Here is a 21,072-nt window from a genome sequence, read left to right as displayed (position 1 = left end):
GATCGTGACGGCATCACCAAACTCGAATTTAATTAACCTACACTAATAGTACTGACTAACAAACTAAAGCGTGCTTACTGTTAATCACTGCCTCCATTTCGCTGATCAGTTCGCGCTTACTTTAGATCGATCTATGCCCAACATTGGCAATAGGAGAAGGTGCTAGCTGGTGACGAATGTACATTTACTTTATAGTAATTGTAATAAAAATCCACAATATCCGCCAATCAAACACTGTGGACAGCTTAAAAAACAGCAATTGACTGTGAAAAGCAGTACTCATGGAGAGCGGGCGGCTTGACGCGTTGGTGCTCAAGTTGCGCCACCCTTTGACCAAGATCCGGTCCCGGGCGCTGCGCACTTTGCTCTTCAAACTGCGAGAGCGTCTGGTGCGCTGGCAGGAGCTGGAGTCCCTACAGAGTTCGCTGATTCCAGGACTCATCTCTTGTCTGGAACCACCTTCGGAGCTCGAGGCGCTGCATGTGCTGGAGCTTCTCGTACAGAGCCACTCGGAGGTGTTTCTGGCCAGTCTGCAGCACTTCGGTGCGGCCCAGAAATTTCAGCGAGCAGCCCATACCAGCCCAGAACTGCAAGCCAGTTACGAGAAGGTCAGCAATTAGAACTTGGAGGTTGGGTAGAACGCTTCTAATTATGTGGCGTTTTGCGTAGCTCTTGAGACAGATTTACGCCACTAAGTTCGTACCGATAGAGGACGAGAACAGAGAACAGGTCAGCAGGTTAGAGGAGGAGGAGGAGGCAGATGTGGAGCAATATAGGGCAAGTAAGGTGCAGCTAGAGCGACGACGCGCTCCTAGTGTCGAAGTTCTGGAGGCTGGCGGATGGAAGTTTGCTCAGGTAACACTGACGTCGGTGGATGACCAGTATTTGTTCGAGTTCGAGGTGAAGCTGCAGCTGCGGACCGAAACGCGTGACATTGTGGCAGCATGTGCGACGTTTAGAAACGAATTGCTGAGGAATTTCCCCGCAGAAGTTTTCTTGCAGAGACCGACGGTGCTGCAATACTTATTGCATCTAGTGCAGCAACCAATTTTGCCTGGAAGTCCTGGAACAACGAGTCGAGAGAGTGGAGATGGCGACGTTTTGATGGAGAAAGCGATGGAGGTGTCCTTGGGCGTGAACTACTTTGATGAAATACTGAGTGAGACGTTTTCAAACAAGCGTGGGAATTTATGTGGAGCGGTGGCGATGGCGAGTCTCAAAGCGATCGAGTCTTTTCTGTATGCGTTGAAACTTTCGCGGAGTACGTGTCTTGATCCGACGTACGTGGTACACGCACCTAATGTGCATGTGGAGTTGTTCGATTCGTATGACACACGGCGGGTACTATATCCGCGTGTGAATGTGGAAGTCGGGGATGGTGTGGGTAGAACACCTAGACAAAGGGGTGATAGTACTGATTGGCTGGAGCAGTATTCAATGAGTGGAGCCATCTACAGGATATTCATAAGCGTCTTACCCTTAATGCGCTCCGCTAGACACCCGCGATTGCACTTATTGAACCTCCTTATTTCGGCGCTTCCTGATTTACCTGAGAGAAGTTGTGGAGATGTTGAGGACACAAGCGTTCAGGAGCTGGATAAATTGCGGCTTGAGCGCATCCTCGGCATCCTCAGTGGAATCTGCAGACCTGTACCACGAGAGCAAGCAGGAAACACTATGGTTGACAATGAGCTAGAACTCACCCACTCAATGACATGGAAACTGGTGGAACTTGTCCTTCGGCTGCTTCGACTGTATCCGTCATCTCATTATCATGTGGAGGAAGTTTCGAACGCAGCGGAAAGGAATGGGAGTTGCGCGAAGACTGGAATTATTGTCCCTAGATTGTTGTGGGAAGCGGTGAAATTATGGACTGCTAATCCAGTATTCCCTAACGTAGCAGCTCACGAGTGGAAGGATGAATCGCTCATACAGGACTTGTCCGGAATTGACTCCTCGATCCCTGCCTTCATGAAGCTAAAGCAGTCTTCGCAACAAGATGCGAAGCTAATTCTCGAGTTCGTGGATTTTGCAAAGGCCCACCGTGAAAAATTAACAGATTTTGGTCCATTAGGAGCACCAGCCATTTTGAATCTGGAAGTGTCGCTGAAAACGATTCAGGCCAGGTTTGCATTTGATGACGTGGACACCGAGATCATTGCAGACGCCACGCTCCAGGCAATCTGGTTAGCTTTGGCTTCTTATGCCGAGAATGACATAACAAGGCCAACAGAAAACGATATCGATGGCATTCAGTTCATTTTGTGTGATCTGCTGAGTGGTTTTGGTGAGAAGAAGGCGCCTACGTCGCATGACCCGATGGTATGTTACTTTTTCCGAGGTCTTATGGTTCTTATTAACAACCTCAGCAAGGAGTCTAAGCGCGTATCTACCGATTTCCGGCATCGATTCTTTACCGACGTGTTGTGCGATCCCAAGTTCCTTGTGTTGTTGCTGCTTACGTTGGCAAGACAAGATACTGGCAGTCAAGCGAACAATGCGGCATTCTGGGCTATTTTACGTGCAGCTTTGAATCATCTAGCCGATGTTTCTAGCGACAAACTGGTGCTTCTCCAGCCCGTGATCCCATTGCTCCAGCACTTTGCATACATTGAACTGTCAGAAGGTTCTTCTCCAGAGCAAAGGTCAACGCAGCCGCAGCTAGCTGAAGTGTTGAATCGAGTGGAAACGATCGTACCCGACCACACCAGATATCTTTTAATGTGCCGGTGCTTGCTACACGAATCGTCCTACATTCGCAAAGCAGCAGCCTCTGGGATTCTTCGGTTGCTGTCTCAAGTATATCCGTCTTGTGTTGACTGGATTTCGAAGCACAAAGAAATACTAGACGACCCATTTGGAGGTACATTTGACTATAGTGGCAAGAATGTGGATCTCGAAGCAACACTCATGGAGACGCCCTTGCCTGCTAGTCATGCAAGTGAGTATCAACCAAGCGAGAGCGAACTATCGTCACGTTTGAGTAAGTTATCTCATTTGTATAAAGTAATTTCCGGGTCATCTTGTGGTTTTGAGAGCATGAAAGAGGCAGCACTCACAGAGTTGGTCATGTTCATCGAACACGCATCAGTGGAGATGTTCACACTATTTGAAGAACTGGACAAATTTTCGGATATTATGGATGTGCTTCGTGCAATTTTCGAGACGAAGGCTGGCAGAGATGACTCGACGATGATTCTACAAGCGCTTATTTTGTTTAGAACTCTGTTACTCCGTAGCAGACTGTTGCGCTTCGCTATGCGGCATGATAGTGGCATGATGAAACTTCTTATGCCGTTGGTTTATCACCCGTCACCGTCGATTCGAGCGCAGATGTACTACATTATTCTTCTGCTGACATGCTCGGCTGAAAATTTTATTCCCAAGGGAGCACCAATAGAATTTTTGAACAACGGCAAACCTACGGCCAATGAAGATGCGAGAGTTCCCGAGATGATCAAGTCGACGTTTGGACTGTATGCCAGTCGTTGGACGCGATGCTTTATCGTTACGTGTTCGCTGGAACAGCAGCTGCAAGCAAGTTCTGAACTTTTGGCTAAGCAAACGGACTCGTCGTGGTTGCAAGAAGTGAAAAAGTCCATCGTTACTCAGGCCTCATTAACTTCTGACGGTGACAAAGAGGAAAGTGGCGGTGAGATCGACTTGCTGCTAGGTGCGGAGTATACACTGATCGCCCAGAAGCTTCGAGATGCGCCGTCACACGGAAAGTGCTTGAATGCTGCTTACCATGTAATGACAATATGTGTTGCTTGGCGCTGTGCACGTGAGCGATTTGTTGAAGAATGGGAAGCAGATTTTGAACGGTATTTCGCTGTACCACCGAAAACTGAACGAGACGAAGTCATCGTCGGTGCGCTTGTAAACACTCTCAGTGTGATGTTCTGTGGCATGACCAGAGCAGAGCAGCTGCGAGCGCTCGTTGTGGTGAAGCGCAAAGTTTTGTCGCTGCTGAAGAGATCACAAAGCAAGGCTTTCTCTCTTCAAGTTGCGCGGTTGTTGCTCAACGTGAGTGAGTCCAAGGTCAGCGATTTATTCTTGTCGCTGGCGGCTGATACCGACATTATCTCGACGATCTGCGCCAAGTACACAGCCATCTACGCGACAGAACCTGTTCTTCACAGTATGATGCTGGAGATTCTGCTACGCTTTGCCCGAGGTATGAACGAGAATGCAGGCGTTCGCTTGTCAGAACCCTCACGCGGAAAAATCTGCAAGCGTCTTCTGGAGATGCTGTCACCGTTGCTTACGGTCGTATGCCGTCACCGTATTCCAGGCTCCTTTATGGAACGGGACGTATTTGCTGTTGGATCTCAATGCATGGTAGCCATTCTGCAGACACTACCACACGAGTCTCTGTTGGCCAGTGATAGTCCACTGGAGCATACTGACAGCAGCATTCTGCTCGACAGTAGCTGGGCGTCGCGCTTTCTCTTCGATCACGTGGCTCCGATCCGCGAGCTTGGCTTTCGTGTTATTGAACATACTGCAGCTTCGCGCCCCTCGTCATCACGATTGTTGGAGATGGCGCTTGAAACATCCACAGATGACGACGAGTGTGATGCTGTCCGTGCGGCAGCCTGCACTGCATTGACTGCAGAGCTTCTTCGATACCATGATCGTTCCCCAGATCGACAAGCTGCGCTGGTTAAGATGTGTCATGGGGCCGCATTTGCAGGAAAAGTGCTGCGCTCCCTTTCTGAAGCCTTAAAAGGCAGTAAATTACTCGCTCGTACAGCTAGTGCGTTTGCACGACTGGTTCGAGTGTTGTGCATTCAAAGGAATGATTTGGCGTCGCATTTTGGAGATATGCAGAAAGAGTTGGAGGCCGCTGAAGAGGAATCTGACATCTACCCGCTCCTGATTCAGGTAAGCTCGCGCAAGGACTTAATGCTATTGTCTTCTAGCACCCTAATGTATTGTTTCTTGTGTAGATGCTTTCACTCCGAGAATGGAAGGACAAGGCTAATCGCTTCAGTTCGTGTTGTATGCTCTTACCATCCTGTGATGACAACGCCTGGAGACGCTCGCTGCTTCCAGCCATCTTAGATCTGATGGCTGAAGTGCTGAATCTTCTCCAGGCTATTTGCCGTGATGGTGGATTCGATCAAGTGGCTTTCTTCCTCATGGTATTTGCTCTACACTATCTGCTGCTTGATCTTGCCCGCGACTGACGTTATTGTTTTGTGTAGCACACAACTTTGCAGTATCAGCTGATGGAACTTGTTCGGGATGTCCACGCTTCGTTGGGCGTTACAGTCTCGCCAGCTACAAGACGTAGACATTATGACGTTCTCGACCTCTCCGCTGGCACACTCAGCATCCTGTTGGTGCAAGCTTTTGACCAGCGCAACGAATACGATGTAAAACAATTCGGAGCACCACAAACACCAGGCTTTGGAGTGGATTTTGTGGATACAGTGGCAAAACTGCTAGCACCTCAGCAACCAGTCGATTTTCGCGTATCATTCTCTCGAATTGTTCCCGCGGTATGTACCATCACGCTTACGAATGATGTTTACAATCTGCCGTACTGACTGACACCTTCTATGACCATTTTTTTTTTGATTAGATGTCCTTACTGATCCCTGGGTCGTTAAAATCACCCGATGTTTCAGTCACTAGCGCCCTGTGTTCTGTCGTGTTCGACCTTTATCAAGAGGTTGCAGAGTTCAGGCCACTAGATGCGAGCACTGCCACATCTGATCTGCAAGGTCGTGTGTTTCCATTGGCATCGGTTCGACGCGTTTCATGTGCACTCCAAGTACTACTCGAGACAAGTCCCCATCTCCAACCACTCGTTCAAGTCAAGCGTGGTGTGCCTTTTGCAATGGCTTCCATCAAAGAATCATTCACTGCGATTCGCATAGCTGGTGGATTTGGCGGCAAGCGAGCTAGGAGTTCGAACTCCAGCTCAAATACTCATGATATCTATGTGCTAGACCTCTGCGGCCGCATCCAGACACATATGGAAGTCGTAAGTTCCATCATCGGTAACGACAAGGAAAGCCAGCAAGTGGCAAAGGTACGCGGACACGATCCAGTTTGTATCATTCTCAACCTAACTATGATTCCTTCATGTCCTTAGGATGAAGGCCTCCTTAGTGTAGTTCTGTCGAATTGGAACGTGATGAAGACGGCTCATGTGCGTGGATCTCAGTTGATGCTACGAGCACTTCAGCTTCTGGCAAACTACATCTACGGAAATGACAGTGCTCGAAGCTCGATGCTTATCTCGCTGTCTGGGAGAGGGGATAATGCCCAAACGCTGTTGTCGTTGCTGTTCGATCTGGCCAGCACCCGAGGTGGCGTGACGTCGACCCATAACCGAGGCACGAACTGTGCTACCGAAGCAGATATGGCCTTGAGCAACGCTGCATGCCAGGTGCTGAAGGCGGCTCTGATCAACCCAGAATGCGTCCAAGGTTCTGTGAAGTCTGGGTCGATTTCCAGACTGGTTGATGCGCTTCAAGATCGACTGAAGCAGGCCAGACAAACAAGTAAAACGAATCACACGGAGAACGAGAACGTTGCCCACATGCTGAGTGTCCTCAGTAGCATCGCTAGCACCGAGGAAGGTGCTCGGGTGCTTTACACCAGCTTGTCTACTGTGCTTTCTCTCGTGTTGGACGATGTGATGCATCTGACCAATAAGGGAATCCAACGCTACGGGTGCTTGTTCTTGAGGAATCTGTCCCTCTCACAAGCGACCAAGAACAACTTCGCCGTTTGGGAGGAGCTTCTGGATGAACTGGTTGCGTTCTGTGTACGCGTAAGTGACTCAACACAAGAGGACGTGATCTCTCTGGAGTGCATGTCAGTGGCTCTCTGGTCGCTTGTGTACGACAACCAGAAAGCGCGTGCATTACTGCTGTCAAAACCGACGACGTTACGAGGCTTGAAGCAAGTGCTAGACTCGCAGAATTCTGGTGCGTTATTAGTTGAAAATGTGCTCGTGTTGACCAAATACTCACCGCTTGTCTCCTGCTGGGATCAGTTGAAGGTTCGTCGACGGACATTGCCGAGAATCTCCGGCGCGTGCTAATGCTCGTCCACGAGTAGACTTCACTCCACAAGATGTTGTATTTATTTCTTACCGATGTTATTGGCATCACGGGTCGGTTGGATACAAAAACTGGAGGCTTCAGGTTGGCAGCCTCCTAATAAATAAACGCACTCCTCTTGCGTCATGACGACGAGTCCTAACAGAAGTCACGCTCAGAGTATATCGAAATCCTCGTCTTCTTCACTGCTGTGATAGTCTTCTTCGTCTTCTTCGGAACTGCCGTCCTTCTCTAAACGAACGTGCGTTGTTCCTCCCGGACTCACGACTCCTTTTAATGAATGTGAGCCCACATCTTCCACAAGCATCACGGCCTTCTTCTGTTCAGCACACCACAAACAACCACTGAAGTTAATGAGATGCCCATAAACACACACTGGTCTCCACAACGAACCTTGGCAGATAGGGTCTTTACTGGAGTGACCGTAGAAGTCACGCGGCGCACCTTGCCTCGAATCATTACTCCACCACCTGCAACATGCTGGCGATTGATGCCCAGCACGTAAGAATCGATATCGTCCCGCCGACGAGAGCTCAGTTTCTTGAGTAGCCCTGGCGCCTCATCGTCGATGTCAGAGTCATCGTCGGCGAGGCTACGTGATGGTGTATCTAGATCCGGTGACTTGATCGCGTCAAACTCGGGTAGCTCCGGCAAACCCTCTTTGGACGGGGTCGTATCGAATAGGTCGTCGACATGTTTCTTCTCGTACTGTAGACGTCACAACACAACTCCGTCAGTCGCAATAAAACACCCGTTTCTTTACAATTAAGCTTACCTCTTCCACGAACTCGCGTACTTGCTTCTTAAATTTGTTTGAGCCTGCGCGCGCGATCTTGGTTGGTATAGTGGAGGCGGTGTCTGTATTTGCTCGCTTGAGTGGTTTCTTCGCTGGTTTCCGCTTTGTAGGCGGAGATCTAAACTGCTCGAACGTTTTCGCTTGACAATCTTGTGCCGACTTTCCGGGAACGTATTGAGCCACCTGCAGCAGAAGTTCATCAGTGACAACCTTATCACTAGCAGAAATCACAATAGCTGATCCAGTACCTGCGCCCAGAAGTTCGAAGCAGTTGTTGGTATCTGCAGTTTGGCATCTGTTAATGCTTCCAACTGCTCTTTCGTCCAAGCATCCGGCTCTGTTTCAGGTTCAGGTTGATTCGTCTTGGCATTTTTCTTTTTCTCCTTCGCTGGAGGATGAGCCTGTCATAAAAACACATCATTAACACTTGCTAATCAAAGTATTCTACCACTCCTACAACGCACCTTTTTGGGTTTTGGTGTCTCGTACAGGTCATCGATTTCACTTGGAAGAGATGCGACGGGTTCTTCAATAGTGAGATCTGCGTCTTCACTAATCGACAGCATTGGTGAACTGAGCTCAATCAAAATTCACGCACACACTGTCAGCAAGACACGCCTCGCATTGCTCAACACTTTCCATCTTTTTGTACCTGAGCTTGTCTGCAGCTCTCGCTTTCTTCTCCGGCAATTTTCGCACAGTTACCGACTTGCGTTTATCTGTTTTCTGCAACTTCTGCACGAATGGAAGCAATCGCTTGTAAAAGAACGCCGGAATGCCGTCCTCCATCAGTCTCATTGCCGCGCGTGGAATGCCTGCGCTCCTAGCAGCGTCCCGGTCTAGTTTCCCACTCAACGCCACGTACGTGCCGTCCTTGGCCGTGAACTTCGAAGCAGATTCACGTTTGCCCACGACAAATAGCGCCGACTCTTTCTCTACCTGCCCCATCACGATCACCTCCATCCTCTCGCTATCAGGCTCCAGCATCGGTGGCCACATAACCCGCCAGTTCTTCAGCACGACCGCCTTCCTGCTCACCTTCCGTCCCTCCTTCTCGTTACTCGCCTTACTTTCAACCTTCTGTTTCGTCTGCTTTTCTTTTTTCGCTTTCTTTTGTGGCTGAGGCGAGAACAATAATTTCTTCTGGATAACGACATCCCCATCTTCCGGTTCCTGCTCGACGTCCTCAATCATCTCCAAGCTGCTCCTTTTCGCTTTCTTCATGGCCATAGATCTCGTTACAGGCGTGTGTCCTGCTATTTCCAGTACGCCTGCGTGACGTCGCTTAAGCCGCTTTTTGAGTTTGGAAGCGCTCCTAGTCACAGCGGGAGATGCAGCCTTTTCATCGCTCTTCCTCGTCTCTTCTCGTCGCTTTTTGTTCTTTTTCTGTGACTTAAGCAGCTTCAGACACGCGAATGGATCCTCTTCTTCCTCTGCTGCGGCCTGTGAGCGTTGCTCGGGGGCGCTGAAGGACTGTGCGAGTCCTCGGATGGGGCTGTGGCTGTCGTCATAGCGCCGTTTCTTGCGAGGTTTGCGTGTGGACCGCACCACGGCATCTTCGCGGCCTAGACCCACCAGTGCACTCTCCAATACAGAGCTGTAGCGGCTGCGACTGCGCGTGTGCAGCGGCGCCGACGCGCTCCGACCCATCGACGACATACGCGCCAAAATTCAAATGCTAAAGTGAAACTTGAAATTTCTCATTTAAAGTTGAAGTGGCCCACACAACTGAAAAAGACAGTGTGACGCTGACACTTTCTTGTCCAGCATGACGGCACGACGGCGGAACTCGCTGCTCCGCTGTCTGGTATTGCTGCTGCTTGGACGGGAGACGCGGGCCGCTAGTGCGCATTACTCCCTTGACTTAACGGGTATCGCGTCGGGCACAGGTGCGGCAGTTGTTGACCATGTGACGTAAAGGAGTCTCACCAACAATTTTTTTATGATTGTTGTTGTCGATGTTGCAGCGTACACGCTCACAGTGGACATTGGCACGGTGGATGGATCTTCAAGCGGAAATGTGCGCAGTGCGGCTATTTAAATGGTTGATTGATAGTGCAGATGAGTGACCCGTTCCTATGTGTAGAACGCCTTCCGGCTGATTGCAGACACAGGCTCGTCGAACGACGCGGTGCTTGGCGCTGGATGCTGCGGCTCGGATGCAAAGGTGACCTATTCGTGCGATGCGTCATCGACATGCACCAATGCTGGTGGCGACGTTGTCACGCTAGCGTTCGCTGGAGCCAATATTCAGTACGAAACAGGAGTTTGGTAGAATGGGAAAGAATGCTGTTTCTGACAGTGTTGTTGTTACATGATAGGGGTCAGTTTATGACGGATACGTGGTCGTCGGATGAGATTGGTGATATCTCCAAGACATTCTTGGTCATTGAAGAGCAGGATACCTTTTACCGCTCAACGTATGATGGTATTACTGGCTTGGCGTATGAAGCGCTCGCGGCGTCTACGGGTGATACTGTGTCGTCGTTGTATAACGTACTGGTGGATACGGCAAAATCAACCGACGCTTTCGGTATGCTGCTGTGTGGCACAATGCAACCCATGCTGCAGACGGGAGGGACCGATTTTACCTACCATTCCGGTCAGTTGTTGATTGGCGGTACGGAAGGCGTCGATGGCGAGACGTACTATTCTGGTGATATGTTATATACTCCGATTACAAGGGTACGCTTGTTTGGAATGGAGTGGGCGTTGGTTTGAGCTGTACAAGCTGACAAATTATTGGTGTATTCGTTGTCATCACATTCAGGAAGCGTGGTATGTTGTGACAGTGACGGACATTGGCTACAACGGTGCTAGCCTTGGACTTTCATGCGATAGCTACAACGAACCGCAGGCGATCATTGACTCCGGCACGAGCAACTTGGCGTTTCCATCGGATGTCTACAATGCCCTCATGGATCAAATCAGAGCAGCTACGCTAGAAGCCATCCCAGACTTTGACACCAGTTACTTTGAAGACTCAGCTTCATGCTGTGATGAGGATTATTGCGATCCTACGTCGTCCAGTGCTGCACTGTTGGAACTGCCCTCGATATACTTCACACTTGGAATGGAGGCTACTGATGGCTCAACAAGTAAGCACTTTACTATTGAAATCCCGCCTGAATACTACTGGAGGCCTGAAATGAATGGGGACAATTCCAGTATGGCCTGTCGCGCCATTGGCATTTCTGAAGGCACCTCAACTGTCCTCGGCGACGTATTCATGGACGGCTTGTACTCGTACCACGATCGCGTGGAAGGAAAGATTGGCCTCGCCGTAGCCAATAACTGTCCGAACAACGTCACGTCCAGCAAAAAAGTATATACAGCTGAAGACTCCGTTGACTGGTGTTCGTGCTTTTCAAGTACTATGAAGAAGAAGAGTTCGTGGACAACATTCCTTCCGTGGGGTAGCGGGTGCTTCTTCTGGCTCTGGTGGATGTATGTGGTCATTGCCAGCTTTCTGGTGGTGATCGCCTGTGTCTGCGTATTACTTTGGTGGCACATGACCAATAAGCGTATGAAGAAGTTACAAGAAGAGGCGTGCAGATCGAACACTTCAGGTCGCCGTACTACACGCTTAGCGACGATGCAGTCAAGTGGGTCCGGGAGGGGACCAACGCTGGCCCCTGGGTCCCCGCCAAATGACTACTATGCGGCACCAGTTCCAACTCCCCAGAGAAGATCTACCCGTTCTGGACGGTCTGGTTCAAGGCGTGGGTCTATGAAGTCCCCACGTTCTCAAGACAGGAGATCGAAACGAAAGGAGAAAGAAGTGCCGATCATGGCAGAACCCAAGTATTCCACCATGAGTTCACCGCGATCACCGTTGTCTGATACTTCTAGCATTGCGCTCCTGTCGGAACCAAATTCATCTATTGGATCAATGGAAAACTGGAAACACAAGGCGAAGCCGTATACGCCCGGTAGCCACCATTCAAACTACAAGTCGAACTACAACGATCGATGGGGTGCGTCTTTGAAAGAAAGCGAATTTTGAACGACGCCATAGCAGCGTAGAGTACTCGAAGTATTTGTCGATAAATTGTATGAAAAAATGTACTTCGAAGTATCTAGTAATTCGTTTCAGCCTTGAACGACATGAGTGAGAAGCTTGTAACCTATCTGAGCTGGGCGCTGTCTTTACTGTAGGGGGTGCGCTGAGCAGCAGCACTTTATGTGCGACTTGTGAATGCCCCCTATTGCATTTTCGGTGAACCTATGAGCAATTTGAGATTTGCCGTGGGTCTCGTAAGAAACGACGTGCTTCTAACACCGCTAATTTAGCGTAAAGGAAGTTGCCGACCCACCGAGATGCGACGTGTGGAGCAGACACATTACCACACGACCAGGAGATCCATACCATTGCTCTTCAACACGTATTTGTTGGGCCTGCATGTACCTAACACAGTGCAGCTATTACAATTGGCAATAAATACGTGAGGTAAATATACAACAAGGCAGCAATATGCAATCACCGCGCAACTTGCGCCGCATGTGGAGCCGTAAAGAGAGGGATGCAGGTCAACGGATTTGACAGCGCCTCGTTTTAACGTAAATATCCGATTTCACAAACCCTTTATATCATGATATTTGTTTAAAAGTACGACCATCATACAAAGCTTCAAGAATTGCTCCGTACACACCTGTATATTTTAAACCTTATCATCCTTTCCACTTACCACACTGTAGGGTTTTATTTTGCATCACGGATTGCGGTCCATACAAATTTCCTTATGTTCGTCACGCTATCAACTATCACAGATTCAGTACTGGTGCTCGACTTCATTCCCCATCGCGCGTTTAATCTCGCCTGCGCCGTCCTTCCCTCTCGCGGTGTGGCGAACGTCCGACGTCGCGCACACAACACACAACACCTCTCACTCCTTAACACCCGCAGCAGCCAACGCCATGGCGGACGCGCGCGCGGCCCGCGGCGACTCGGCGTGCTCGGACGACTCGGCCTTCGGGGACGAGACTCTCAGTCAGGACGAGTTCGTGCAGCGCCAGATGGACAAAATGCGCAGTCTGGACGAGGCCGAGAACATGTCGTTCCTCGAGTCGGCGCCGTCGCATCGCAGCAGCAACCACAGTGGCACCAGTGAGTTGTCTGCTAATATGACAGTCTACGAGAAGCTGCAGGCATTGGCTCTAGCTGAAAATATCAAGTTAGACGACCCGAACGGCGGTTCAGGCGTAAAAAGCAAAGACGGAGACGATGAAGACGACGACGACGACGACGACGACGACGATGACGATACGTACGAGATATCATGGGACGGAGGTCCTCTCGGACTATTGTTCAAGGCCAACGCTAACGGACAGCCTGTGATCCGCCGTGTCAATAAGAAGGGAGCAGCTACAGGCCTACAATACGCACGAGCGGGAGACGTGCTGCTTGCACTGAATGGTGTTAGCGTTTCTGCTACGCCATTTAGCGAGGTGATTGAGAGACTGAAAAACCCGGAGTTCCCAATTAAACTGGACTTTCGACCGCTAAAACTGAGTGATCTGGCATCTGCAGCTTCTGCGGCCACGTCCAAGTGGGGACTGCCTCGCACGGGCTCCTCGATCCATAGTAGCGATGCTACGTCGGCGTTCTGTGGGTCACCAGTATCGTCTAATGCAACGGTGGATATGCGGAGCAACCGAGGAGCAGGATGGGGAGAGTCATCCCCGACGTATATGCCACAGATGAATGAAGCGTCCACAGAAGACCCGACAGATGTTGAGTACGATGTCGTGTGGAGTGAAGGGCCATTGGGTTGCGAGTTAAAGCAGCGGAATGGACTTCCTGCAGTGAAGTCGGTAACCGGTACAGGTGTCACGCCCTCGGTGGCGCAGATCGCGGCGGGAGATATTCTCGTTAGTATTAATGGCTTGCGCACGGAGGAGATTGGATTTAAGAGCACGGTTACATTGATGATGCGAGCTACCAAGCCCGTGTACTTACGATTCCACCGAGGTGGGGCACGACAGCCGCCTTCTAGCTTTAACGATCTCCCGCCGAGTTACAGGGGGCCTCCAAGTAACAGGGAGACCTTCCAGGATGCACCAGGAGTGGATGCTGCGCCGCTGGATCCAAAGCAGTACACGGTGCTATGGCGTGAAGGTCCGTTGGGTATTCAAATTCGTACGTCCAGCAAAGGCCGTGTCGTTGTGGCACGACTTACAGGTGCAGGTGCTCCGAATGTTAACGAGTCAGTGAAACCAGGCGACATTTTTGTGCGAGTGGCAGGTGTGGATGTTGATTCCCTGGGTATTGCTGGCGCCTTTGAACTGCTGAAAACAGTCCAAAAGCCTGTTGTGCTCGTCTTTCAGCGACGGGGGCGCGGTCACAGTCGCGCACATTCACGTGGTAGGCATCCAGGCCTGCCTGTACCAGCACCTGCACCGGCACCTTTGCCGTCGTCGTCAGCAGTTCCTTCTTTCCGGCAATTACGTGAAGAAGAAGCAGCCGCTGCTGCAGCAGCAGGGATCGCACGAACACACAGCGCCGGATACACCCCAGCGCGACCGAGAACTCAAAGCCGTGGGGGTTCTTTGAAGCACTTTGGTGGCGGATATCAAGATCTAGAGAACTACGCAGCGTCGGATGACGGTACTAGCTTGCACAGTTACGACTACCAAGCAGACTCCCCACGCTCGAGTGCATCTCGCAATAATTCCGGCCAGCTTTTGAATGTTGACGGTAGTATGTCTGAGAATGATCTACCCAGCTACTCAGACCTACCACCTCCACCGCCATTCCCGAGTACGGAGACGAATACTACGGCTGATAATGGCGACGATGACTATCCAGAGGAAGATAGTTTCCCGCCAGAGGCCCGAGACGAGAGCCCGTCGCTCACAGGACTGCCGCCACCTCCATCTTACATGGACGTATTTACGGCTTCTGGAAGAGCAAAGGATCCCATCACGGTAGTGCCTCCTTCTGCTCGCAGTATGGATCTCCACAACATTCCCGATGATGAATCAGCAGGTGATGAATATTTCGGTGACCAGCTAGAACGCCCGCCGCCGTTCGAAGCCCACAGCAACGATGGGCCTCTACCTCCTCCGCCCATGTATCCTGATGCGCCTTTGCCTCCGGCAGAGGAGACCCCGTCATTGCTTGGCCAACCCAGTCGACTGCAGGAGCTTCGACGTCAGTACATTGAATCGGAGCGTCAACGAAATTTGCTGCAGAATGGGAGCGCTACGATGGTGAGTACTTACTCGGATATCGACGATTCGGGTCTGGTAGTGCGTCACCAACGACACCCTTCAGGCGGCTCAGTGCCAGGCAGTGCACCGTCACCTCAGCTGCCACTACCGGAACTTTGGGTGCGCTGGAGTGACGGTCCACTTGGCATCACATTTAAGCGCAAAAACGGCCAGATTGTGGTGTCACGACTAACCGGCTCGGGGTATTCGCCGGGTCTGACACAACTTCGACCGGGTGACTGGCTGGTGTCATTCAACAACCAATCCACCCGCAATTTACGGCTCGGTGAAACGATGGAACTACTGAAGCGTTCGCCAAAGCCTGTGGACATGTGCTTTATCGTTCAATAAGGGTGCAGGATGTACAATCGCCAGTCACTCGGGAATAGACCGGAGTGTTAATAGTGAATAGCAACCCCGTACCTGACGCCACGTAGAGAACATGAAGCGGAGAGTAAAGGGCTGTTGGCGACAATACCTGGAGAAGTTGGCGAGTCGCGATGCGCCTAAATAACCAAGTGAAGTGGCAACGACTGTGATTTGGTATTCCACTATGCGCTCTACCCTAACAGAGCGCGAAGCCCACACCCAAAAACTTTGGCATGGGAGATACCATGCCTCGCAAAATATTTTTTCCCCCTATGCATTCAGATACCGCAGCACCAGCGCTGCTAGTGTTGTGTAGCGTCACCGGACTGTGCACGCTTTCGAGCTCGAATAGCAGCCATCAAGTCGAGAGGTTTACTGGGTTGTGATGTCTCTGTTGGCGACTCATTCTTGGCGATGCTGTCCCTTGTGCTGAAGCGTTTACTGTTTTGCTTTCGTCGAGCTTTGATAGCATCAAAGAGAAGAGCACTGGTGGGGAGAGCTGCGGATCGATTTACTAATGTCTGCGGTGAAAGAAGCTGTTTGTCGTTTGATGTATGGACGACTGTCCTCTTCGCCCAAGGCACTCGATTCACACCATTCATAGAGCTAATATCATCACCCAGCGCTGCTGAATTCTTCTCGTGTACATCGTCGATCAGCTCCTGTACAGGCTTGAATGCTGCTGCTGCGGTGATAGAAATATTTTCACGGATCATGCCTTTATCGTCGAAAAGTAAAGCCTTAACGTCGGCCAGTATCCCCTGTAAGAAGATAATTGCTTGACACGCCTCACGAACCTCGAATGGTGAACGCGTATCTTCTTCATCTTTGGCGGGGTCACGTTTTCCCATAATGCAGATTCCCGCACGTTTCGAGAGTAACAGCGTCAGCTCACGCGTACTGTTCAACAATGAGTTACACTGGCTCTGCTGCTCAATATCGTCACCTCCCGAGGTTGGGAAGGAGATATCTAGAGCTCGTATTTGTTCCAGAATCGAGTCCATTTCTTCCAAAGCACCCAACGCTTGTGCAACCTCGCGCATGTTCATGTTGTAGTGTGCTTTCAGGTCTCTTTGGCGTTGGTTAGCTACCATTTCTCGAACGTGGGCTTGCGCCTCCAGCAAGGCTTTCTCACCAGCATTTTCAGGATCGCTTTTCAAGATCTCCTCCTTTATAAACTCAGGCTCCGGTATGAACCCCAGACCATAATATAGCTTTCGCACCCTCTCCTCCGTGCGTACTGGACACGCCAAGCCCACAAGGTCGCAATTGTGCTGGGAACCGATAACTAAATTATCAATCTCATACCCAGTTTCAGACGATCTGCAGTGGTTCGTGAGGTTTCTAGCAGCAGTGATGAAGGCTTCTTTAAGCTTGCAGTACCAAGCGTATTTCTTCTGTGCCATTTCATCTTTCTGTTGTTTCTTCCACTCTTTGAAAGGTTCTTTCAACACTCCATGAAGAGCGCGGCGCTCAAGTAATGTAAGCCCTGTAGTGCGGTATCCTTCGATAACACTCGGATGCATCTTCACGATAGTCTTTGGATCGGTTCGCAGTAGTTGCAGCACATTCGTGCGCTTCAGTCGCCTTGCAAGCTCAGCAGGAAATTTCGCTCCTGTCGGCGTGGCGATCTCTATCAATTCTCTCTCAGACAATCGTGAGATGTCCACTGGAATCGCAGACCGTAACAAGCGTAAGGCTTCGGCGTTCGCTTCTCTATTCGCGTCTTCCCATTCTTGCTCTAGAAGCCGTTGCTCTTCAATGTACTCGTCCGTCATGACAAGAGCCATGTGATACTTCTCCATTTCCTGCTCAAGAATGTAGTATTCCTTACGCGCTGCAGCTTGCGCTTGTTTGTCTTCCATAACCACCTCGGACGAGCCGATTTCCTGAAGTCTCCTCGAGATCTCTGCCACTTTTTTCTTCGCCACTTCGTATGGAATAACCTCCGCCACGGAGATCCCAGCTTGTTTAAGCTGTCGCTCCAGCACTTTGAGCTTCTTCTTTAGTGCCTCACTCTCATCATCTTCGTTAGCGTACAACTCGGTCTGTCTCAACTTACTCAGACAGATCGAGTCGCGATTGTGCGCAGCTTGTCTGGCGTTCACTTCTTGCATGCGAAGTTTTTCTTGCAGTATTTTTATTGTAGCTCGAGCTTCTCGAAGTTGAGTCTGTTGCTCCGTGGAAAGAAGATCTTGCTGGCTTTCTTGAGTAGCGATTTGTGCCTCCAATGCTTGAATGCGTTGTTGACTTGCTTCGACCTCCTTCTCGAGCTGCTTCGCTTTGAGAACAGCCTCAAGCTCATCTTCCATATTACGGGATCCAGAAAAACTACCCGACGAGAAGTTCTCATAAGCCATATCGCTGCTGAACGACACGTCTGACAGCGTGTTGACCGTATTCCGCGACGAAGAACGGTCTGATGTATTCTCCGATGGCGAAAGCGAAGGTGATACTTGGAATGGCATCGCGTTAGAGACTGATAGTTCAGGTGGATCCGGATTCGAGGCAGCAAGTGAACCACCACGTGATGCCGACTCCCGATGGTCAGCACTACTATCATTTGCAAGCTCATAACTGTCTGCTTCATCATCGTGACTCTGTAAATTGCTTTCCTCCAGTTTCTTCCTGTATGCTACGAAGCAACAGGAGCAAATGCGGAGCTTATTCTCCATTACCGGTAAATTCACTTCTCGGTGCACGGAACACCGACTGCAGATTACTTCACCGCACATCCGACATGAATGACGCTTTCGAAGAACGTTGAACTCTCTCATACAGACATAGCATGCCTTCCGAGCGCTAAACAGGGATGTCAATACACATACGAGTAAGTTTATAACACATACACCAGCTTTACATGGAAAAAGAAGCCTACCTTCGTGGGATCCATTGGCCTCGAGAGACGAAATAATGATGATCCAGCAGTAAACCAGATGCCAATCTAGAAGCACACACAGTTGACGCAGTGATTGCACTGACTGCTTGGGCTCCGTCATCGCTATCAGACTCCAAGCTGGCACTGCCACGAGTCATTGACGCGGATACTAAACGGGTTTTGTCGGCTTCGCGTTGGTTGGATTCATCCTCGCTGTTGTTGATGCTGCTGTCACTGCCACTTTCGCTGCTGTTGGAACCTATTTTCCTTTGTCTTCGTCTCATTCTTTTGGCTCTTTTCTTCGTGGAACCACCCCTGCCATTGTCTTGTGGAGATTTTGTCGTTTTTGTGCCTCCATCCACGTTCAGCATGCTATCATCGAATAGTACCACGGGTAGAGGCTTATCACGCTGCACAGTCGGATAGAACGTACTTCTTCTAGGCACGTGTGTCTGACGCATCGAACCGGTGCCCGTCAGTAACTCACTGCCATTCCTGCCATCCTGCTTGCTGCTTGCTGTAGCAGCTAGAGCCTTCGCATTACTCGATGGCGACAGCAACACAGTATTCGCTCTAGCCAACGTCGCTCTCTTCGCGTGGCTAATCCCTCCAGGCGCAAGTGCCAACGTCGGCTTCCTCTTCTCTACAAAAGCTGCATCGTCTGGATACAGCTGGATGGTCTTCCTTTCGCCTTTACTGCTCTCTCGACTCAATAGCGCTGGCCGCCTGTCCCATGATTTCTTGGGAGGATCCGATAATAACGTGATCGACGAAAGCACATCGTCGTCCAGTCCGTCCAATAACGACGGATCGGAGCTCATGAGCTGCACGAGCGCCTTCTGCTTCGTCGGAGAGCTCAGCACTCGGTCCATCGCTCTCTGTTCTACCTCTTTAAGGAGCGAGTGTTGTTCTTCAGCCTTTTGTTTCAATCTACTCTTTGCGGTTGCTTCACTTGATAGAAATTCGTAACTGCTAGAGCCGGGAGGGCGGGCGAACGTGCGCAGGCTGCAGCGACATACAGCGGGGCTCGTTCGGTTCTTTTTCGGTCTCTAGTCGCTGACTCTCCGCGGCTTCAACTGGCACTGATGCATGAGCTTATGCGTCCATGAAGCGCTTCCACGTCCAGTGCGCCCACGGGCTCCTTTATTAACGCGCAACACACGCCACATGGCGCCAAGGTTGTCTGACGCCCATTTCGATGAAACTTCCCTGGAAACCGTCGACAGAATGCACGTTGAAGTGGTGTGGGTCACACCAAATTGAAGTGGCAGATTGTAACCCTTTTTTATTAATACCACGGTAACTACGACAGTTCAAACAAGCTTGATAGAGCGCGCTTACGATTGACGGACCCATCCGCATGTACAGGTCATTCTGTCCGAAAGTTAGGAGCAATTCAGGCTTTGCAGTGTTGCGATCTCGAACTTATACAAGCATTTGACTCATAGAGTGAAAAGGCGAGGTGATAATTGCCATAGGATGCACAATGCTGAACGGCGAACTTACCAGCCGAGAGTTCAGAAACCCATCTCGGAGAGTACCGATGCAATAGATCGTATGTATTGTAAAGACGCAGTCACTTAATGACTACATATCCGTGTACAATAATGTACCATAATCAGCGTCAATAATCATCGTTTGGGCGATACATACACGCTTACTACAACCGCCACACCACAACAAATCAAACTGAAGTAACGTTATACGAGAAGTTCTACAAAGTAATTGCCTAGGATCTGCTGGGTCACGACTCACGATATGTTGACCGTCACAATGTCCGATTCTTCTTTGTAAGTCTCGCTCTTCATTCGCGAATTTGCCTCACAGCAGCCACCGACAGCCAAGTAAGATGGTCGCTACAACCACCGCTCTCGTTTTCGCTGCTGTTGCCACGCTAGCAACCTCGGGCGTCGACGCTCACGGCACGCTGGTCAAGCCTGGGCTCAAGTTCACGGGGGAAGGCTACGGTGGCAACTTCGCCGCGTTGGTGCCCATGACAGCGCTAACACCCCAGCAGGGCGACATCTTCACCAACTATCCTGATGCAGGACTGAATGCTGCGGCATTTGGTCGTGCCTTCAAGGCATCCAAGTACAAGTCACTCAAGGAATTTCTGCTGACCAACCAGGATATGAGCAAGGGCCGCAATACCATGCCCAAGACCCCCGAGTGCGGTTTCACGGATCCCACCGGTGGCCCTGTTCAACCGCTGCCTGACCAGTGCGAATGGTATGGCGGCAAGATGAACCACCCCGGGCCATGTGAGATATGGTGCGACGACGAGATTGTCTTGCCATTTACTGTCAACTGCGCCGACACGTATCCGGATGGTAAATTCCCGTACAAGAAGGCCATGTGTGAAGGCAAAAAGCGCCTTACGATGTACTGGATGTCAACGCTACTCGAGTGGCAAGTATACATCGATTGCGCCAAGATCGGTGAAGGTGGTCCGCCGGCTTCTGCAAGCACGACGACCACGAGTAAGGGTGCCACCCCGGCGACCCCATCAGGTGATTCGTCGGGTGCAGCGTCAAATTCAACACAAGGTGGGGCGCCAATGCAGCAAAACTACAATGCAGATAACATTGGAGGTGAGGCGAGCTTGACGACCAAGCCACAGTGCAAGCGCAAATTGCGTCTTGATGATGAATAAGGGGTTCTTTGGTACTTCAAAGGAACCAAAGTTTGTAGCGTTGGTGAAGCAGCTGCACCGAAATATATGTGCGCCAGACTAC

The 21,072-nt window shown here is 50.5% G+C and overlaps 6 protein-coding genes across 17 annotated transcripts; 4 read left to right on the top strand and 2 right to left on the bottom strand.

Annotated features, from left to right (window-relative positions):
* The first annotated feature begins 37 nt into the window (after positions 1-37).
* Positions 38-7,257, top strand: PPTG_06111 (hypothetical protein). 5 transcript variants are annotated; one of them, XM_008899903.1, is made up of 7 exons: positions 38-608; positions 670-4,887; positions 4,953-5,147; positions 5,211-5,507; positions 5,591-6,043; positions 6,107-6,947; positions 7,016-7,257. In XM_008899903.1, the coding sequence occupies exons 1-7, from the start codon at positions 282-284 to the stop codon at positions 7,078-7,080; spliced, it is 6,396 nt and encodes a 2,131-aa protein (XP_008898151.1). In that variant the 5' UTR covers positions 38-281; the 3' UTR covers positions 7,081-7,257. The 5 variants fall into 5 exon arrangements, with proteins under 5 accessions (XP_008898151.1, XP_008898150.1, XP_008898153.1 ...); XM_008899902.1 differs by having other exon boundaries at positions 6,107-7,257; XM_008899905.1 differs by having other exon boundaries at positions 5,591-6,947.
* Positions 6,761-9,552, bottom strand: PPTG_06110 (hypothetical protein). Its single transcript, XM_008899901.1, has 6 exons — positions 8,531-9,552; positions 8,343-8,451; positions 8,127-8,279; positions 7,858-8,061; positions 7,476-7,790; positions 6,761-7,401 (listed from the first exon to the last, which is right to left on the bottom strand). The coding sequence occupies exons 1-6, from the start codon at positions 9,535-9,537 to the stop codon at positions 7,237-7,239; spliced, it is 1,953 nt and encodes a 650-aa protein (XP_008898149.1). The 5' UTR covers positions 9,538-9,552; the 3' UTR covers positions 6,761-7,236.
* Positions 9,459-11,975, top strand: PPTG_06109 (hypothetical protein). 8 transcript variants are annotated; one of them, XM_008899893.1, is made up of 5 exons: positions 9,459-9,767; positions 9,846-9,898; positions 9,965-10,131; positions 10,200-10,563; positions 10,649-11,975. In XM_008899893.1, exons 1-5 carry the CDS (start codon positions 9,647-9,649, stop codon positions 11,882-11,884), a joined length of 1,941 nt encoding a protein of 646 aa, XP_008898141.1. In that variant the 5' UTR covers positions 9,459-9,646; the 3' UTR covers positions 11,885-11,975. The 8 variants fall into 8 exon arrangements, with proteins under 8 accessions (XP_008898141.1, XP_008898147.1, XP_008898148.1 ...); XM_008899899.1 differs by having other exon boundaries at positions 9,965-10,563; XM_008899900.1 differs by having other exon boundaries at positions 9,846-10,131.
* A 672-nt stretch (positions 11,976-12,647) lies between these two features.
* Positions 12,648-16,864, top strand: PPTG_06108 (hypothetical protein). The gene has a single exon (XM_008899892.1). It carries the CDS (start codon positions 12,796-12,798, stop codon positions 15,439-15,441), a length of 2,646 nt encoding a protein of 881 aa, XP_008898140.1. The 5' UTR covers positions 12,648-12,795; the 3' UTR covers positions 15,442-16,864.
* Positions 15,604-19,559, bottom strand: PPTG_06107 (hypothetical protein). The gene is made up of 2 exons (XM_008899891.1): positions 18,338-19,559; positions 15,604-18,261 (listed from the first exon to the last, which is right to left on the bottom strand). The coding sequence occupies exons 1-2, from the start codon at positions 19,207-19,209 to the stop codon at positions 15,762-15,764; spliced, it is 3,372 nt and encodes a 1,123-aa protein (XP_008898139.1). The 5' UTR covers positions 19,210-19,559; the 3' UTR covers positions 15,604-15,761.
* Positions 19,560-20,186: 627 nt separating this feature from the next.
* Positions 20,187-20,990, top strand: PPTG_06106 (hypothetical protein; the record flags this gene model as incomplete). Its single annotated transcript, XM_008899890.1, has 1 exon — positions 20,187-20,990. The coding sequence occupies one exon, from the start codon at positions 20,187-20,189 to the stop codon at positions 20,988-20,990; it is 804 nt and encodes a 267-aa protein (XP_008898138.1).
* Positions 20,991-21,072: the final 82 nt, after the last annotated feature.

The sequence above is a fragment of the Phytophthora parasitica genome (assembly GCF_000247585.1).
Source record: "Phytophthora parasitica INRA-310 unplaced genomic scaffold supercont2.8, whole genome shotgun sequence".
NCBI classification, from domain to species: Eukaryota; Oomycota; class Peronosporomycetes; order Peronosporales; family Peronosporaceae; genus Phytophthora; species Phytophthora nicotianae.
The sequence above is the reverse complement of the archived record's forward strand: the minus strand, read 5'-3'. Positions and strand labels throughout refer to the sequence as shown.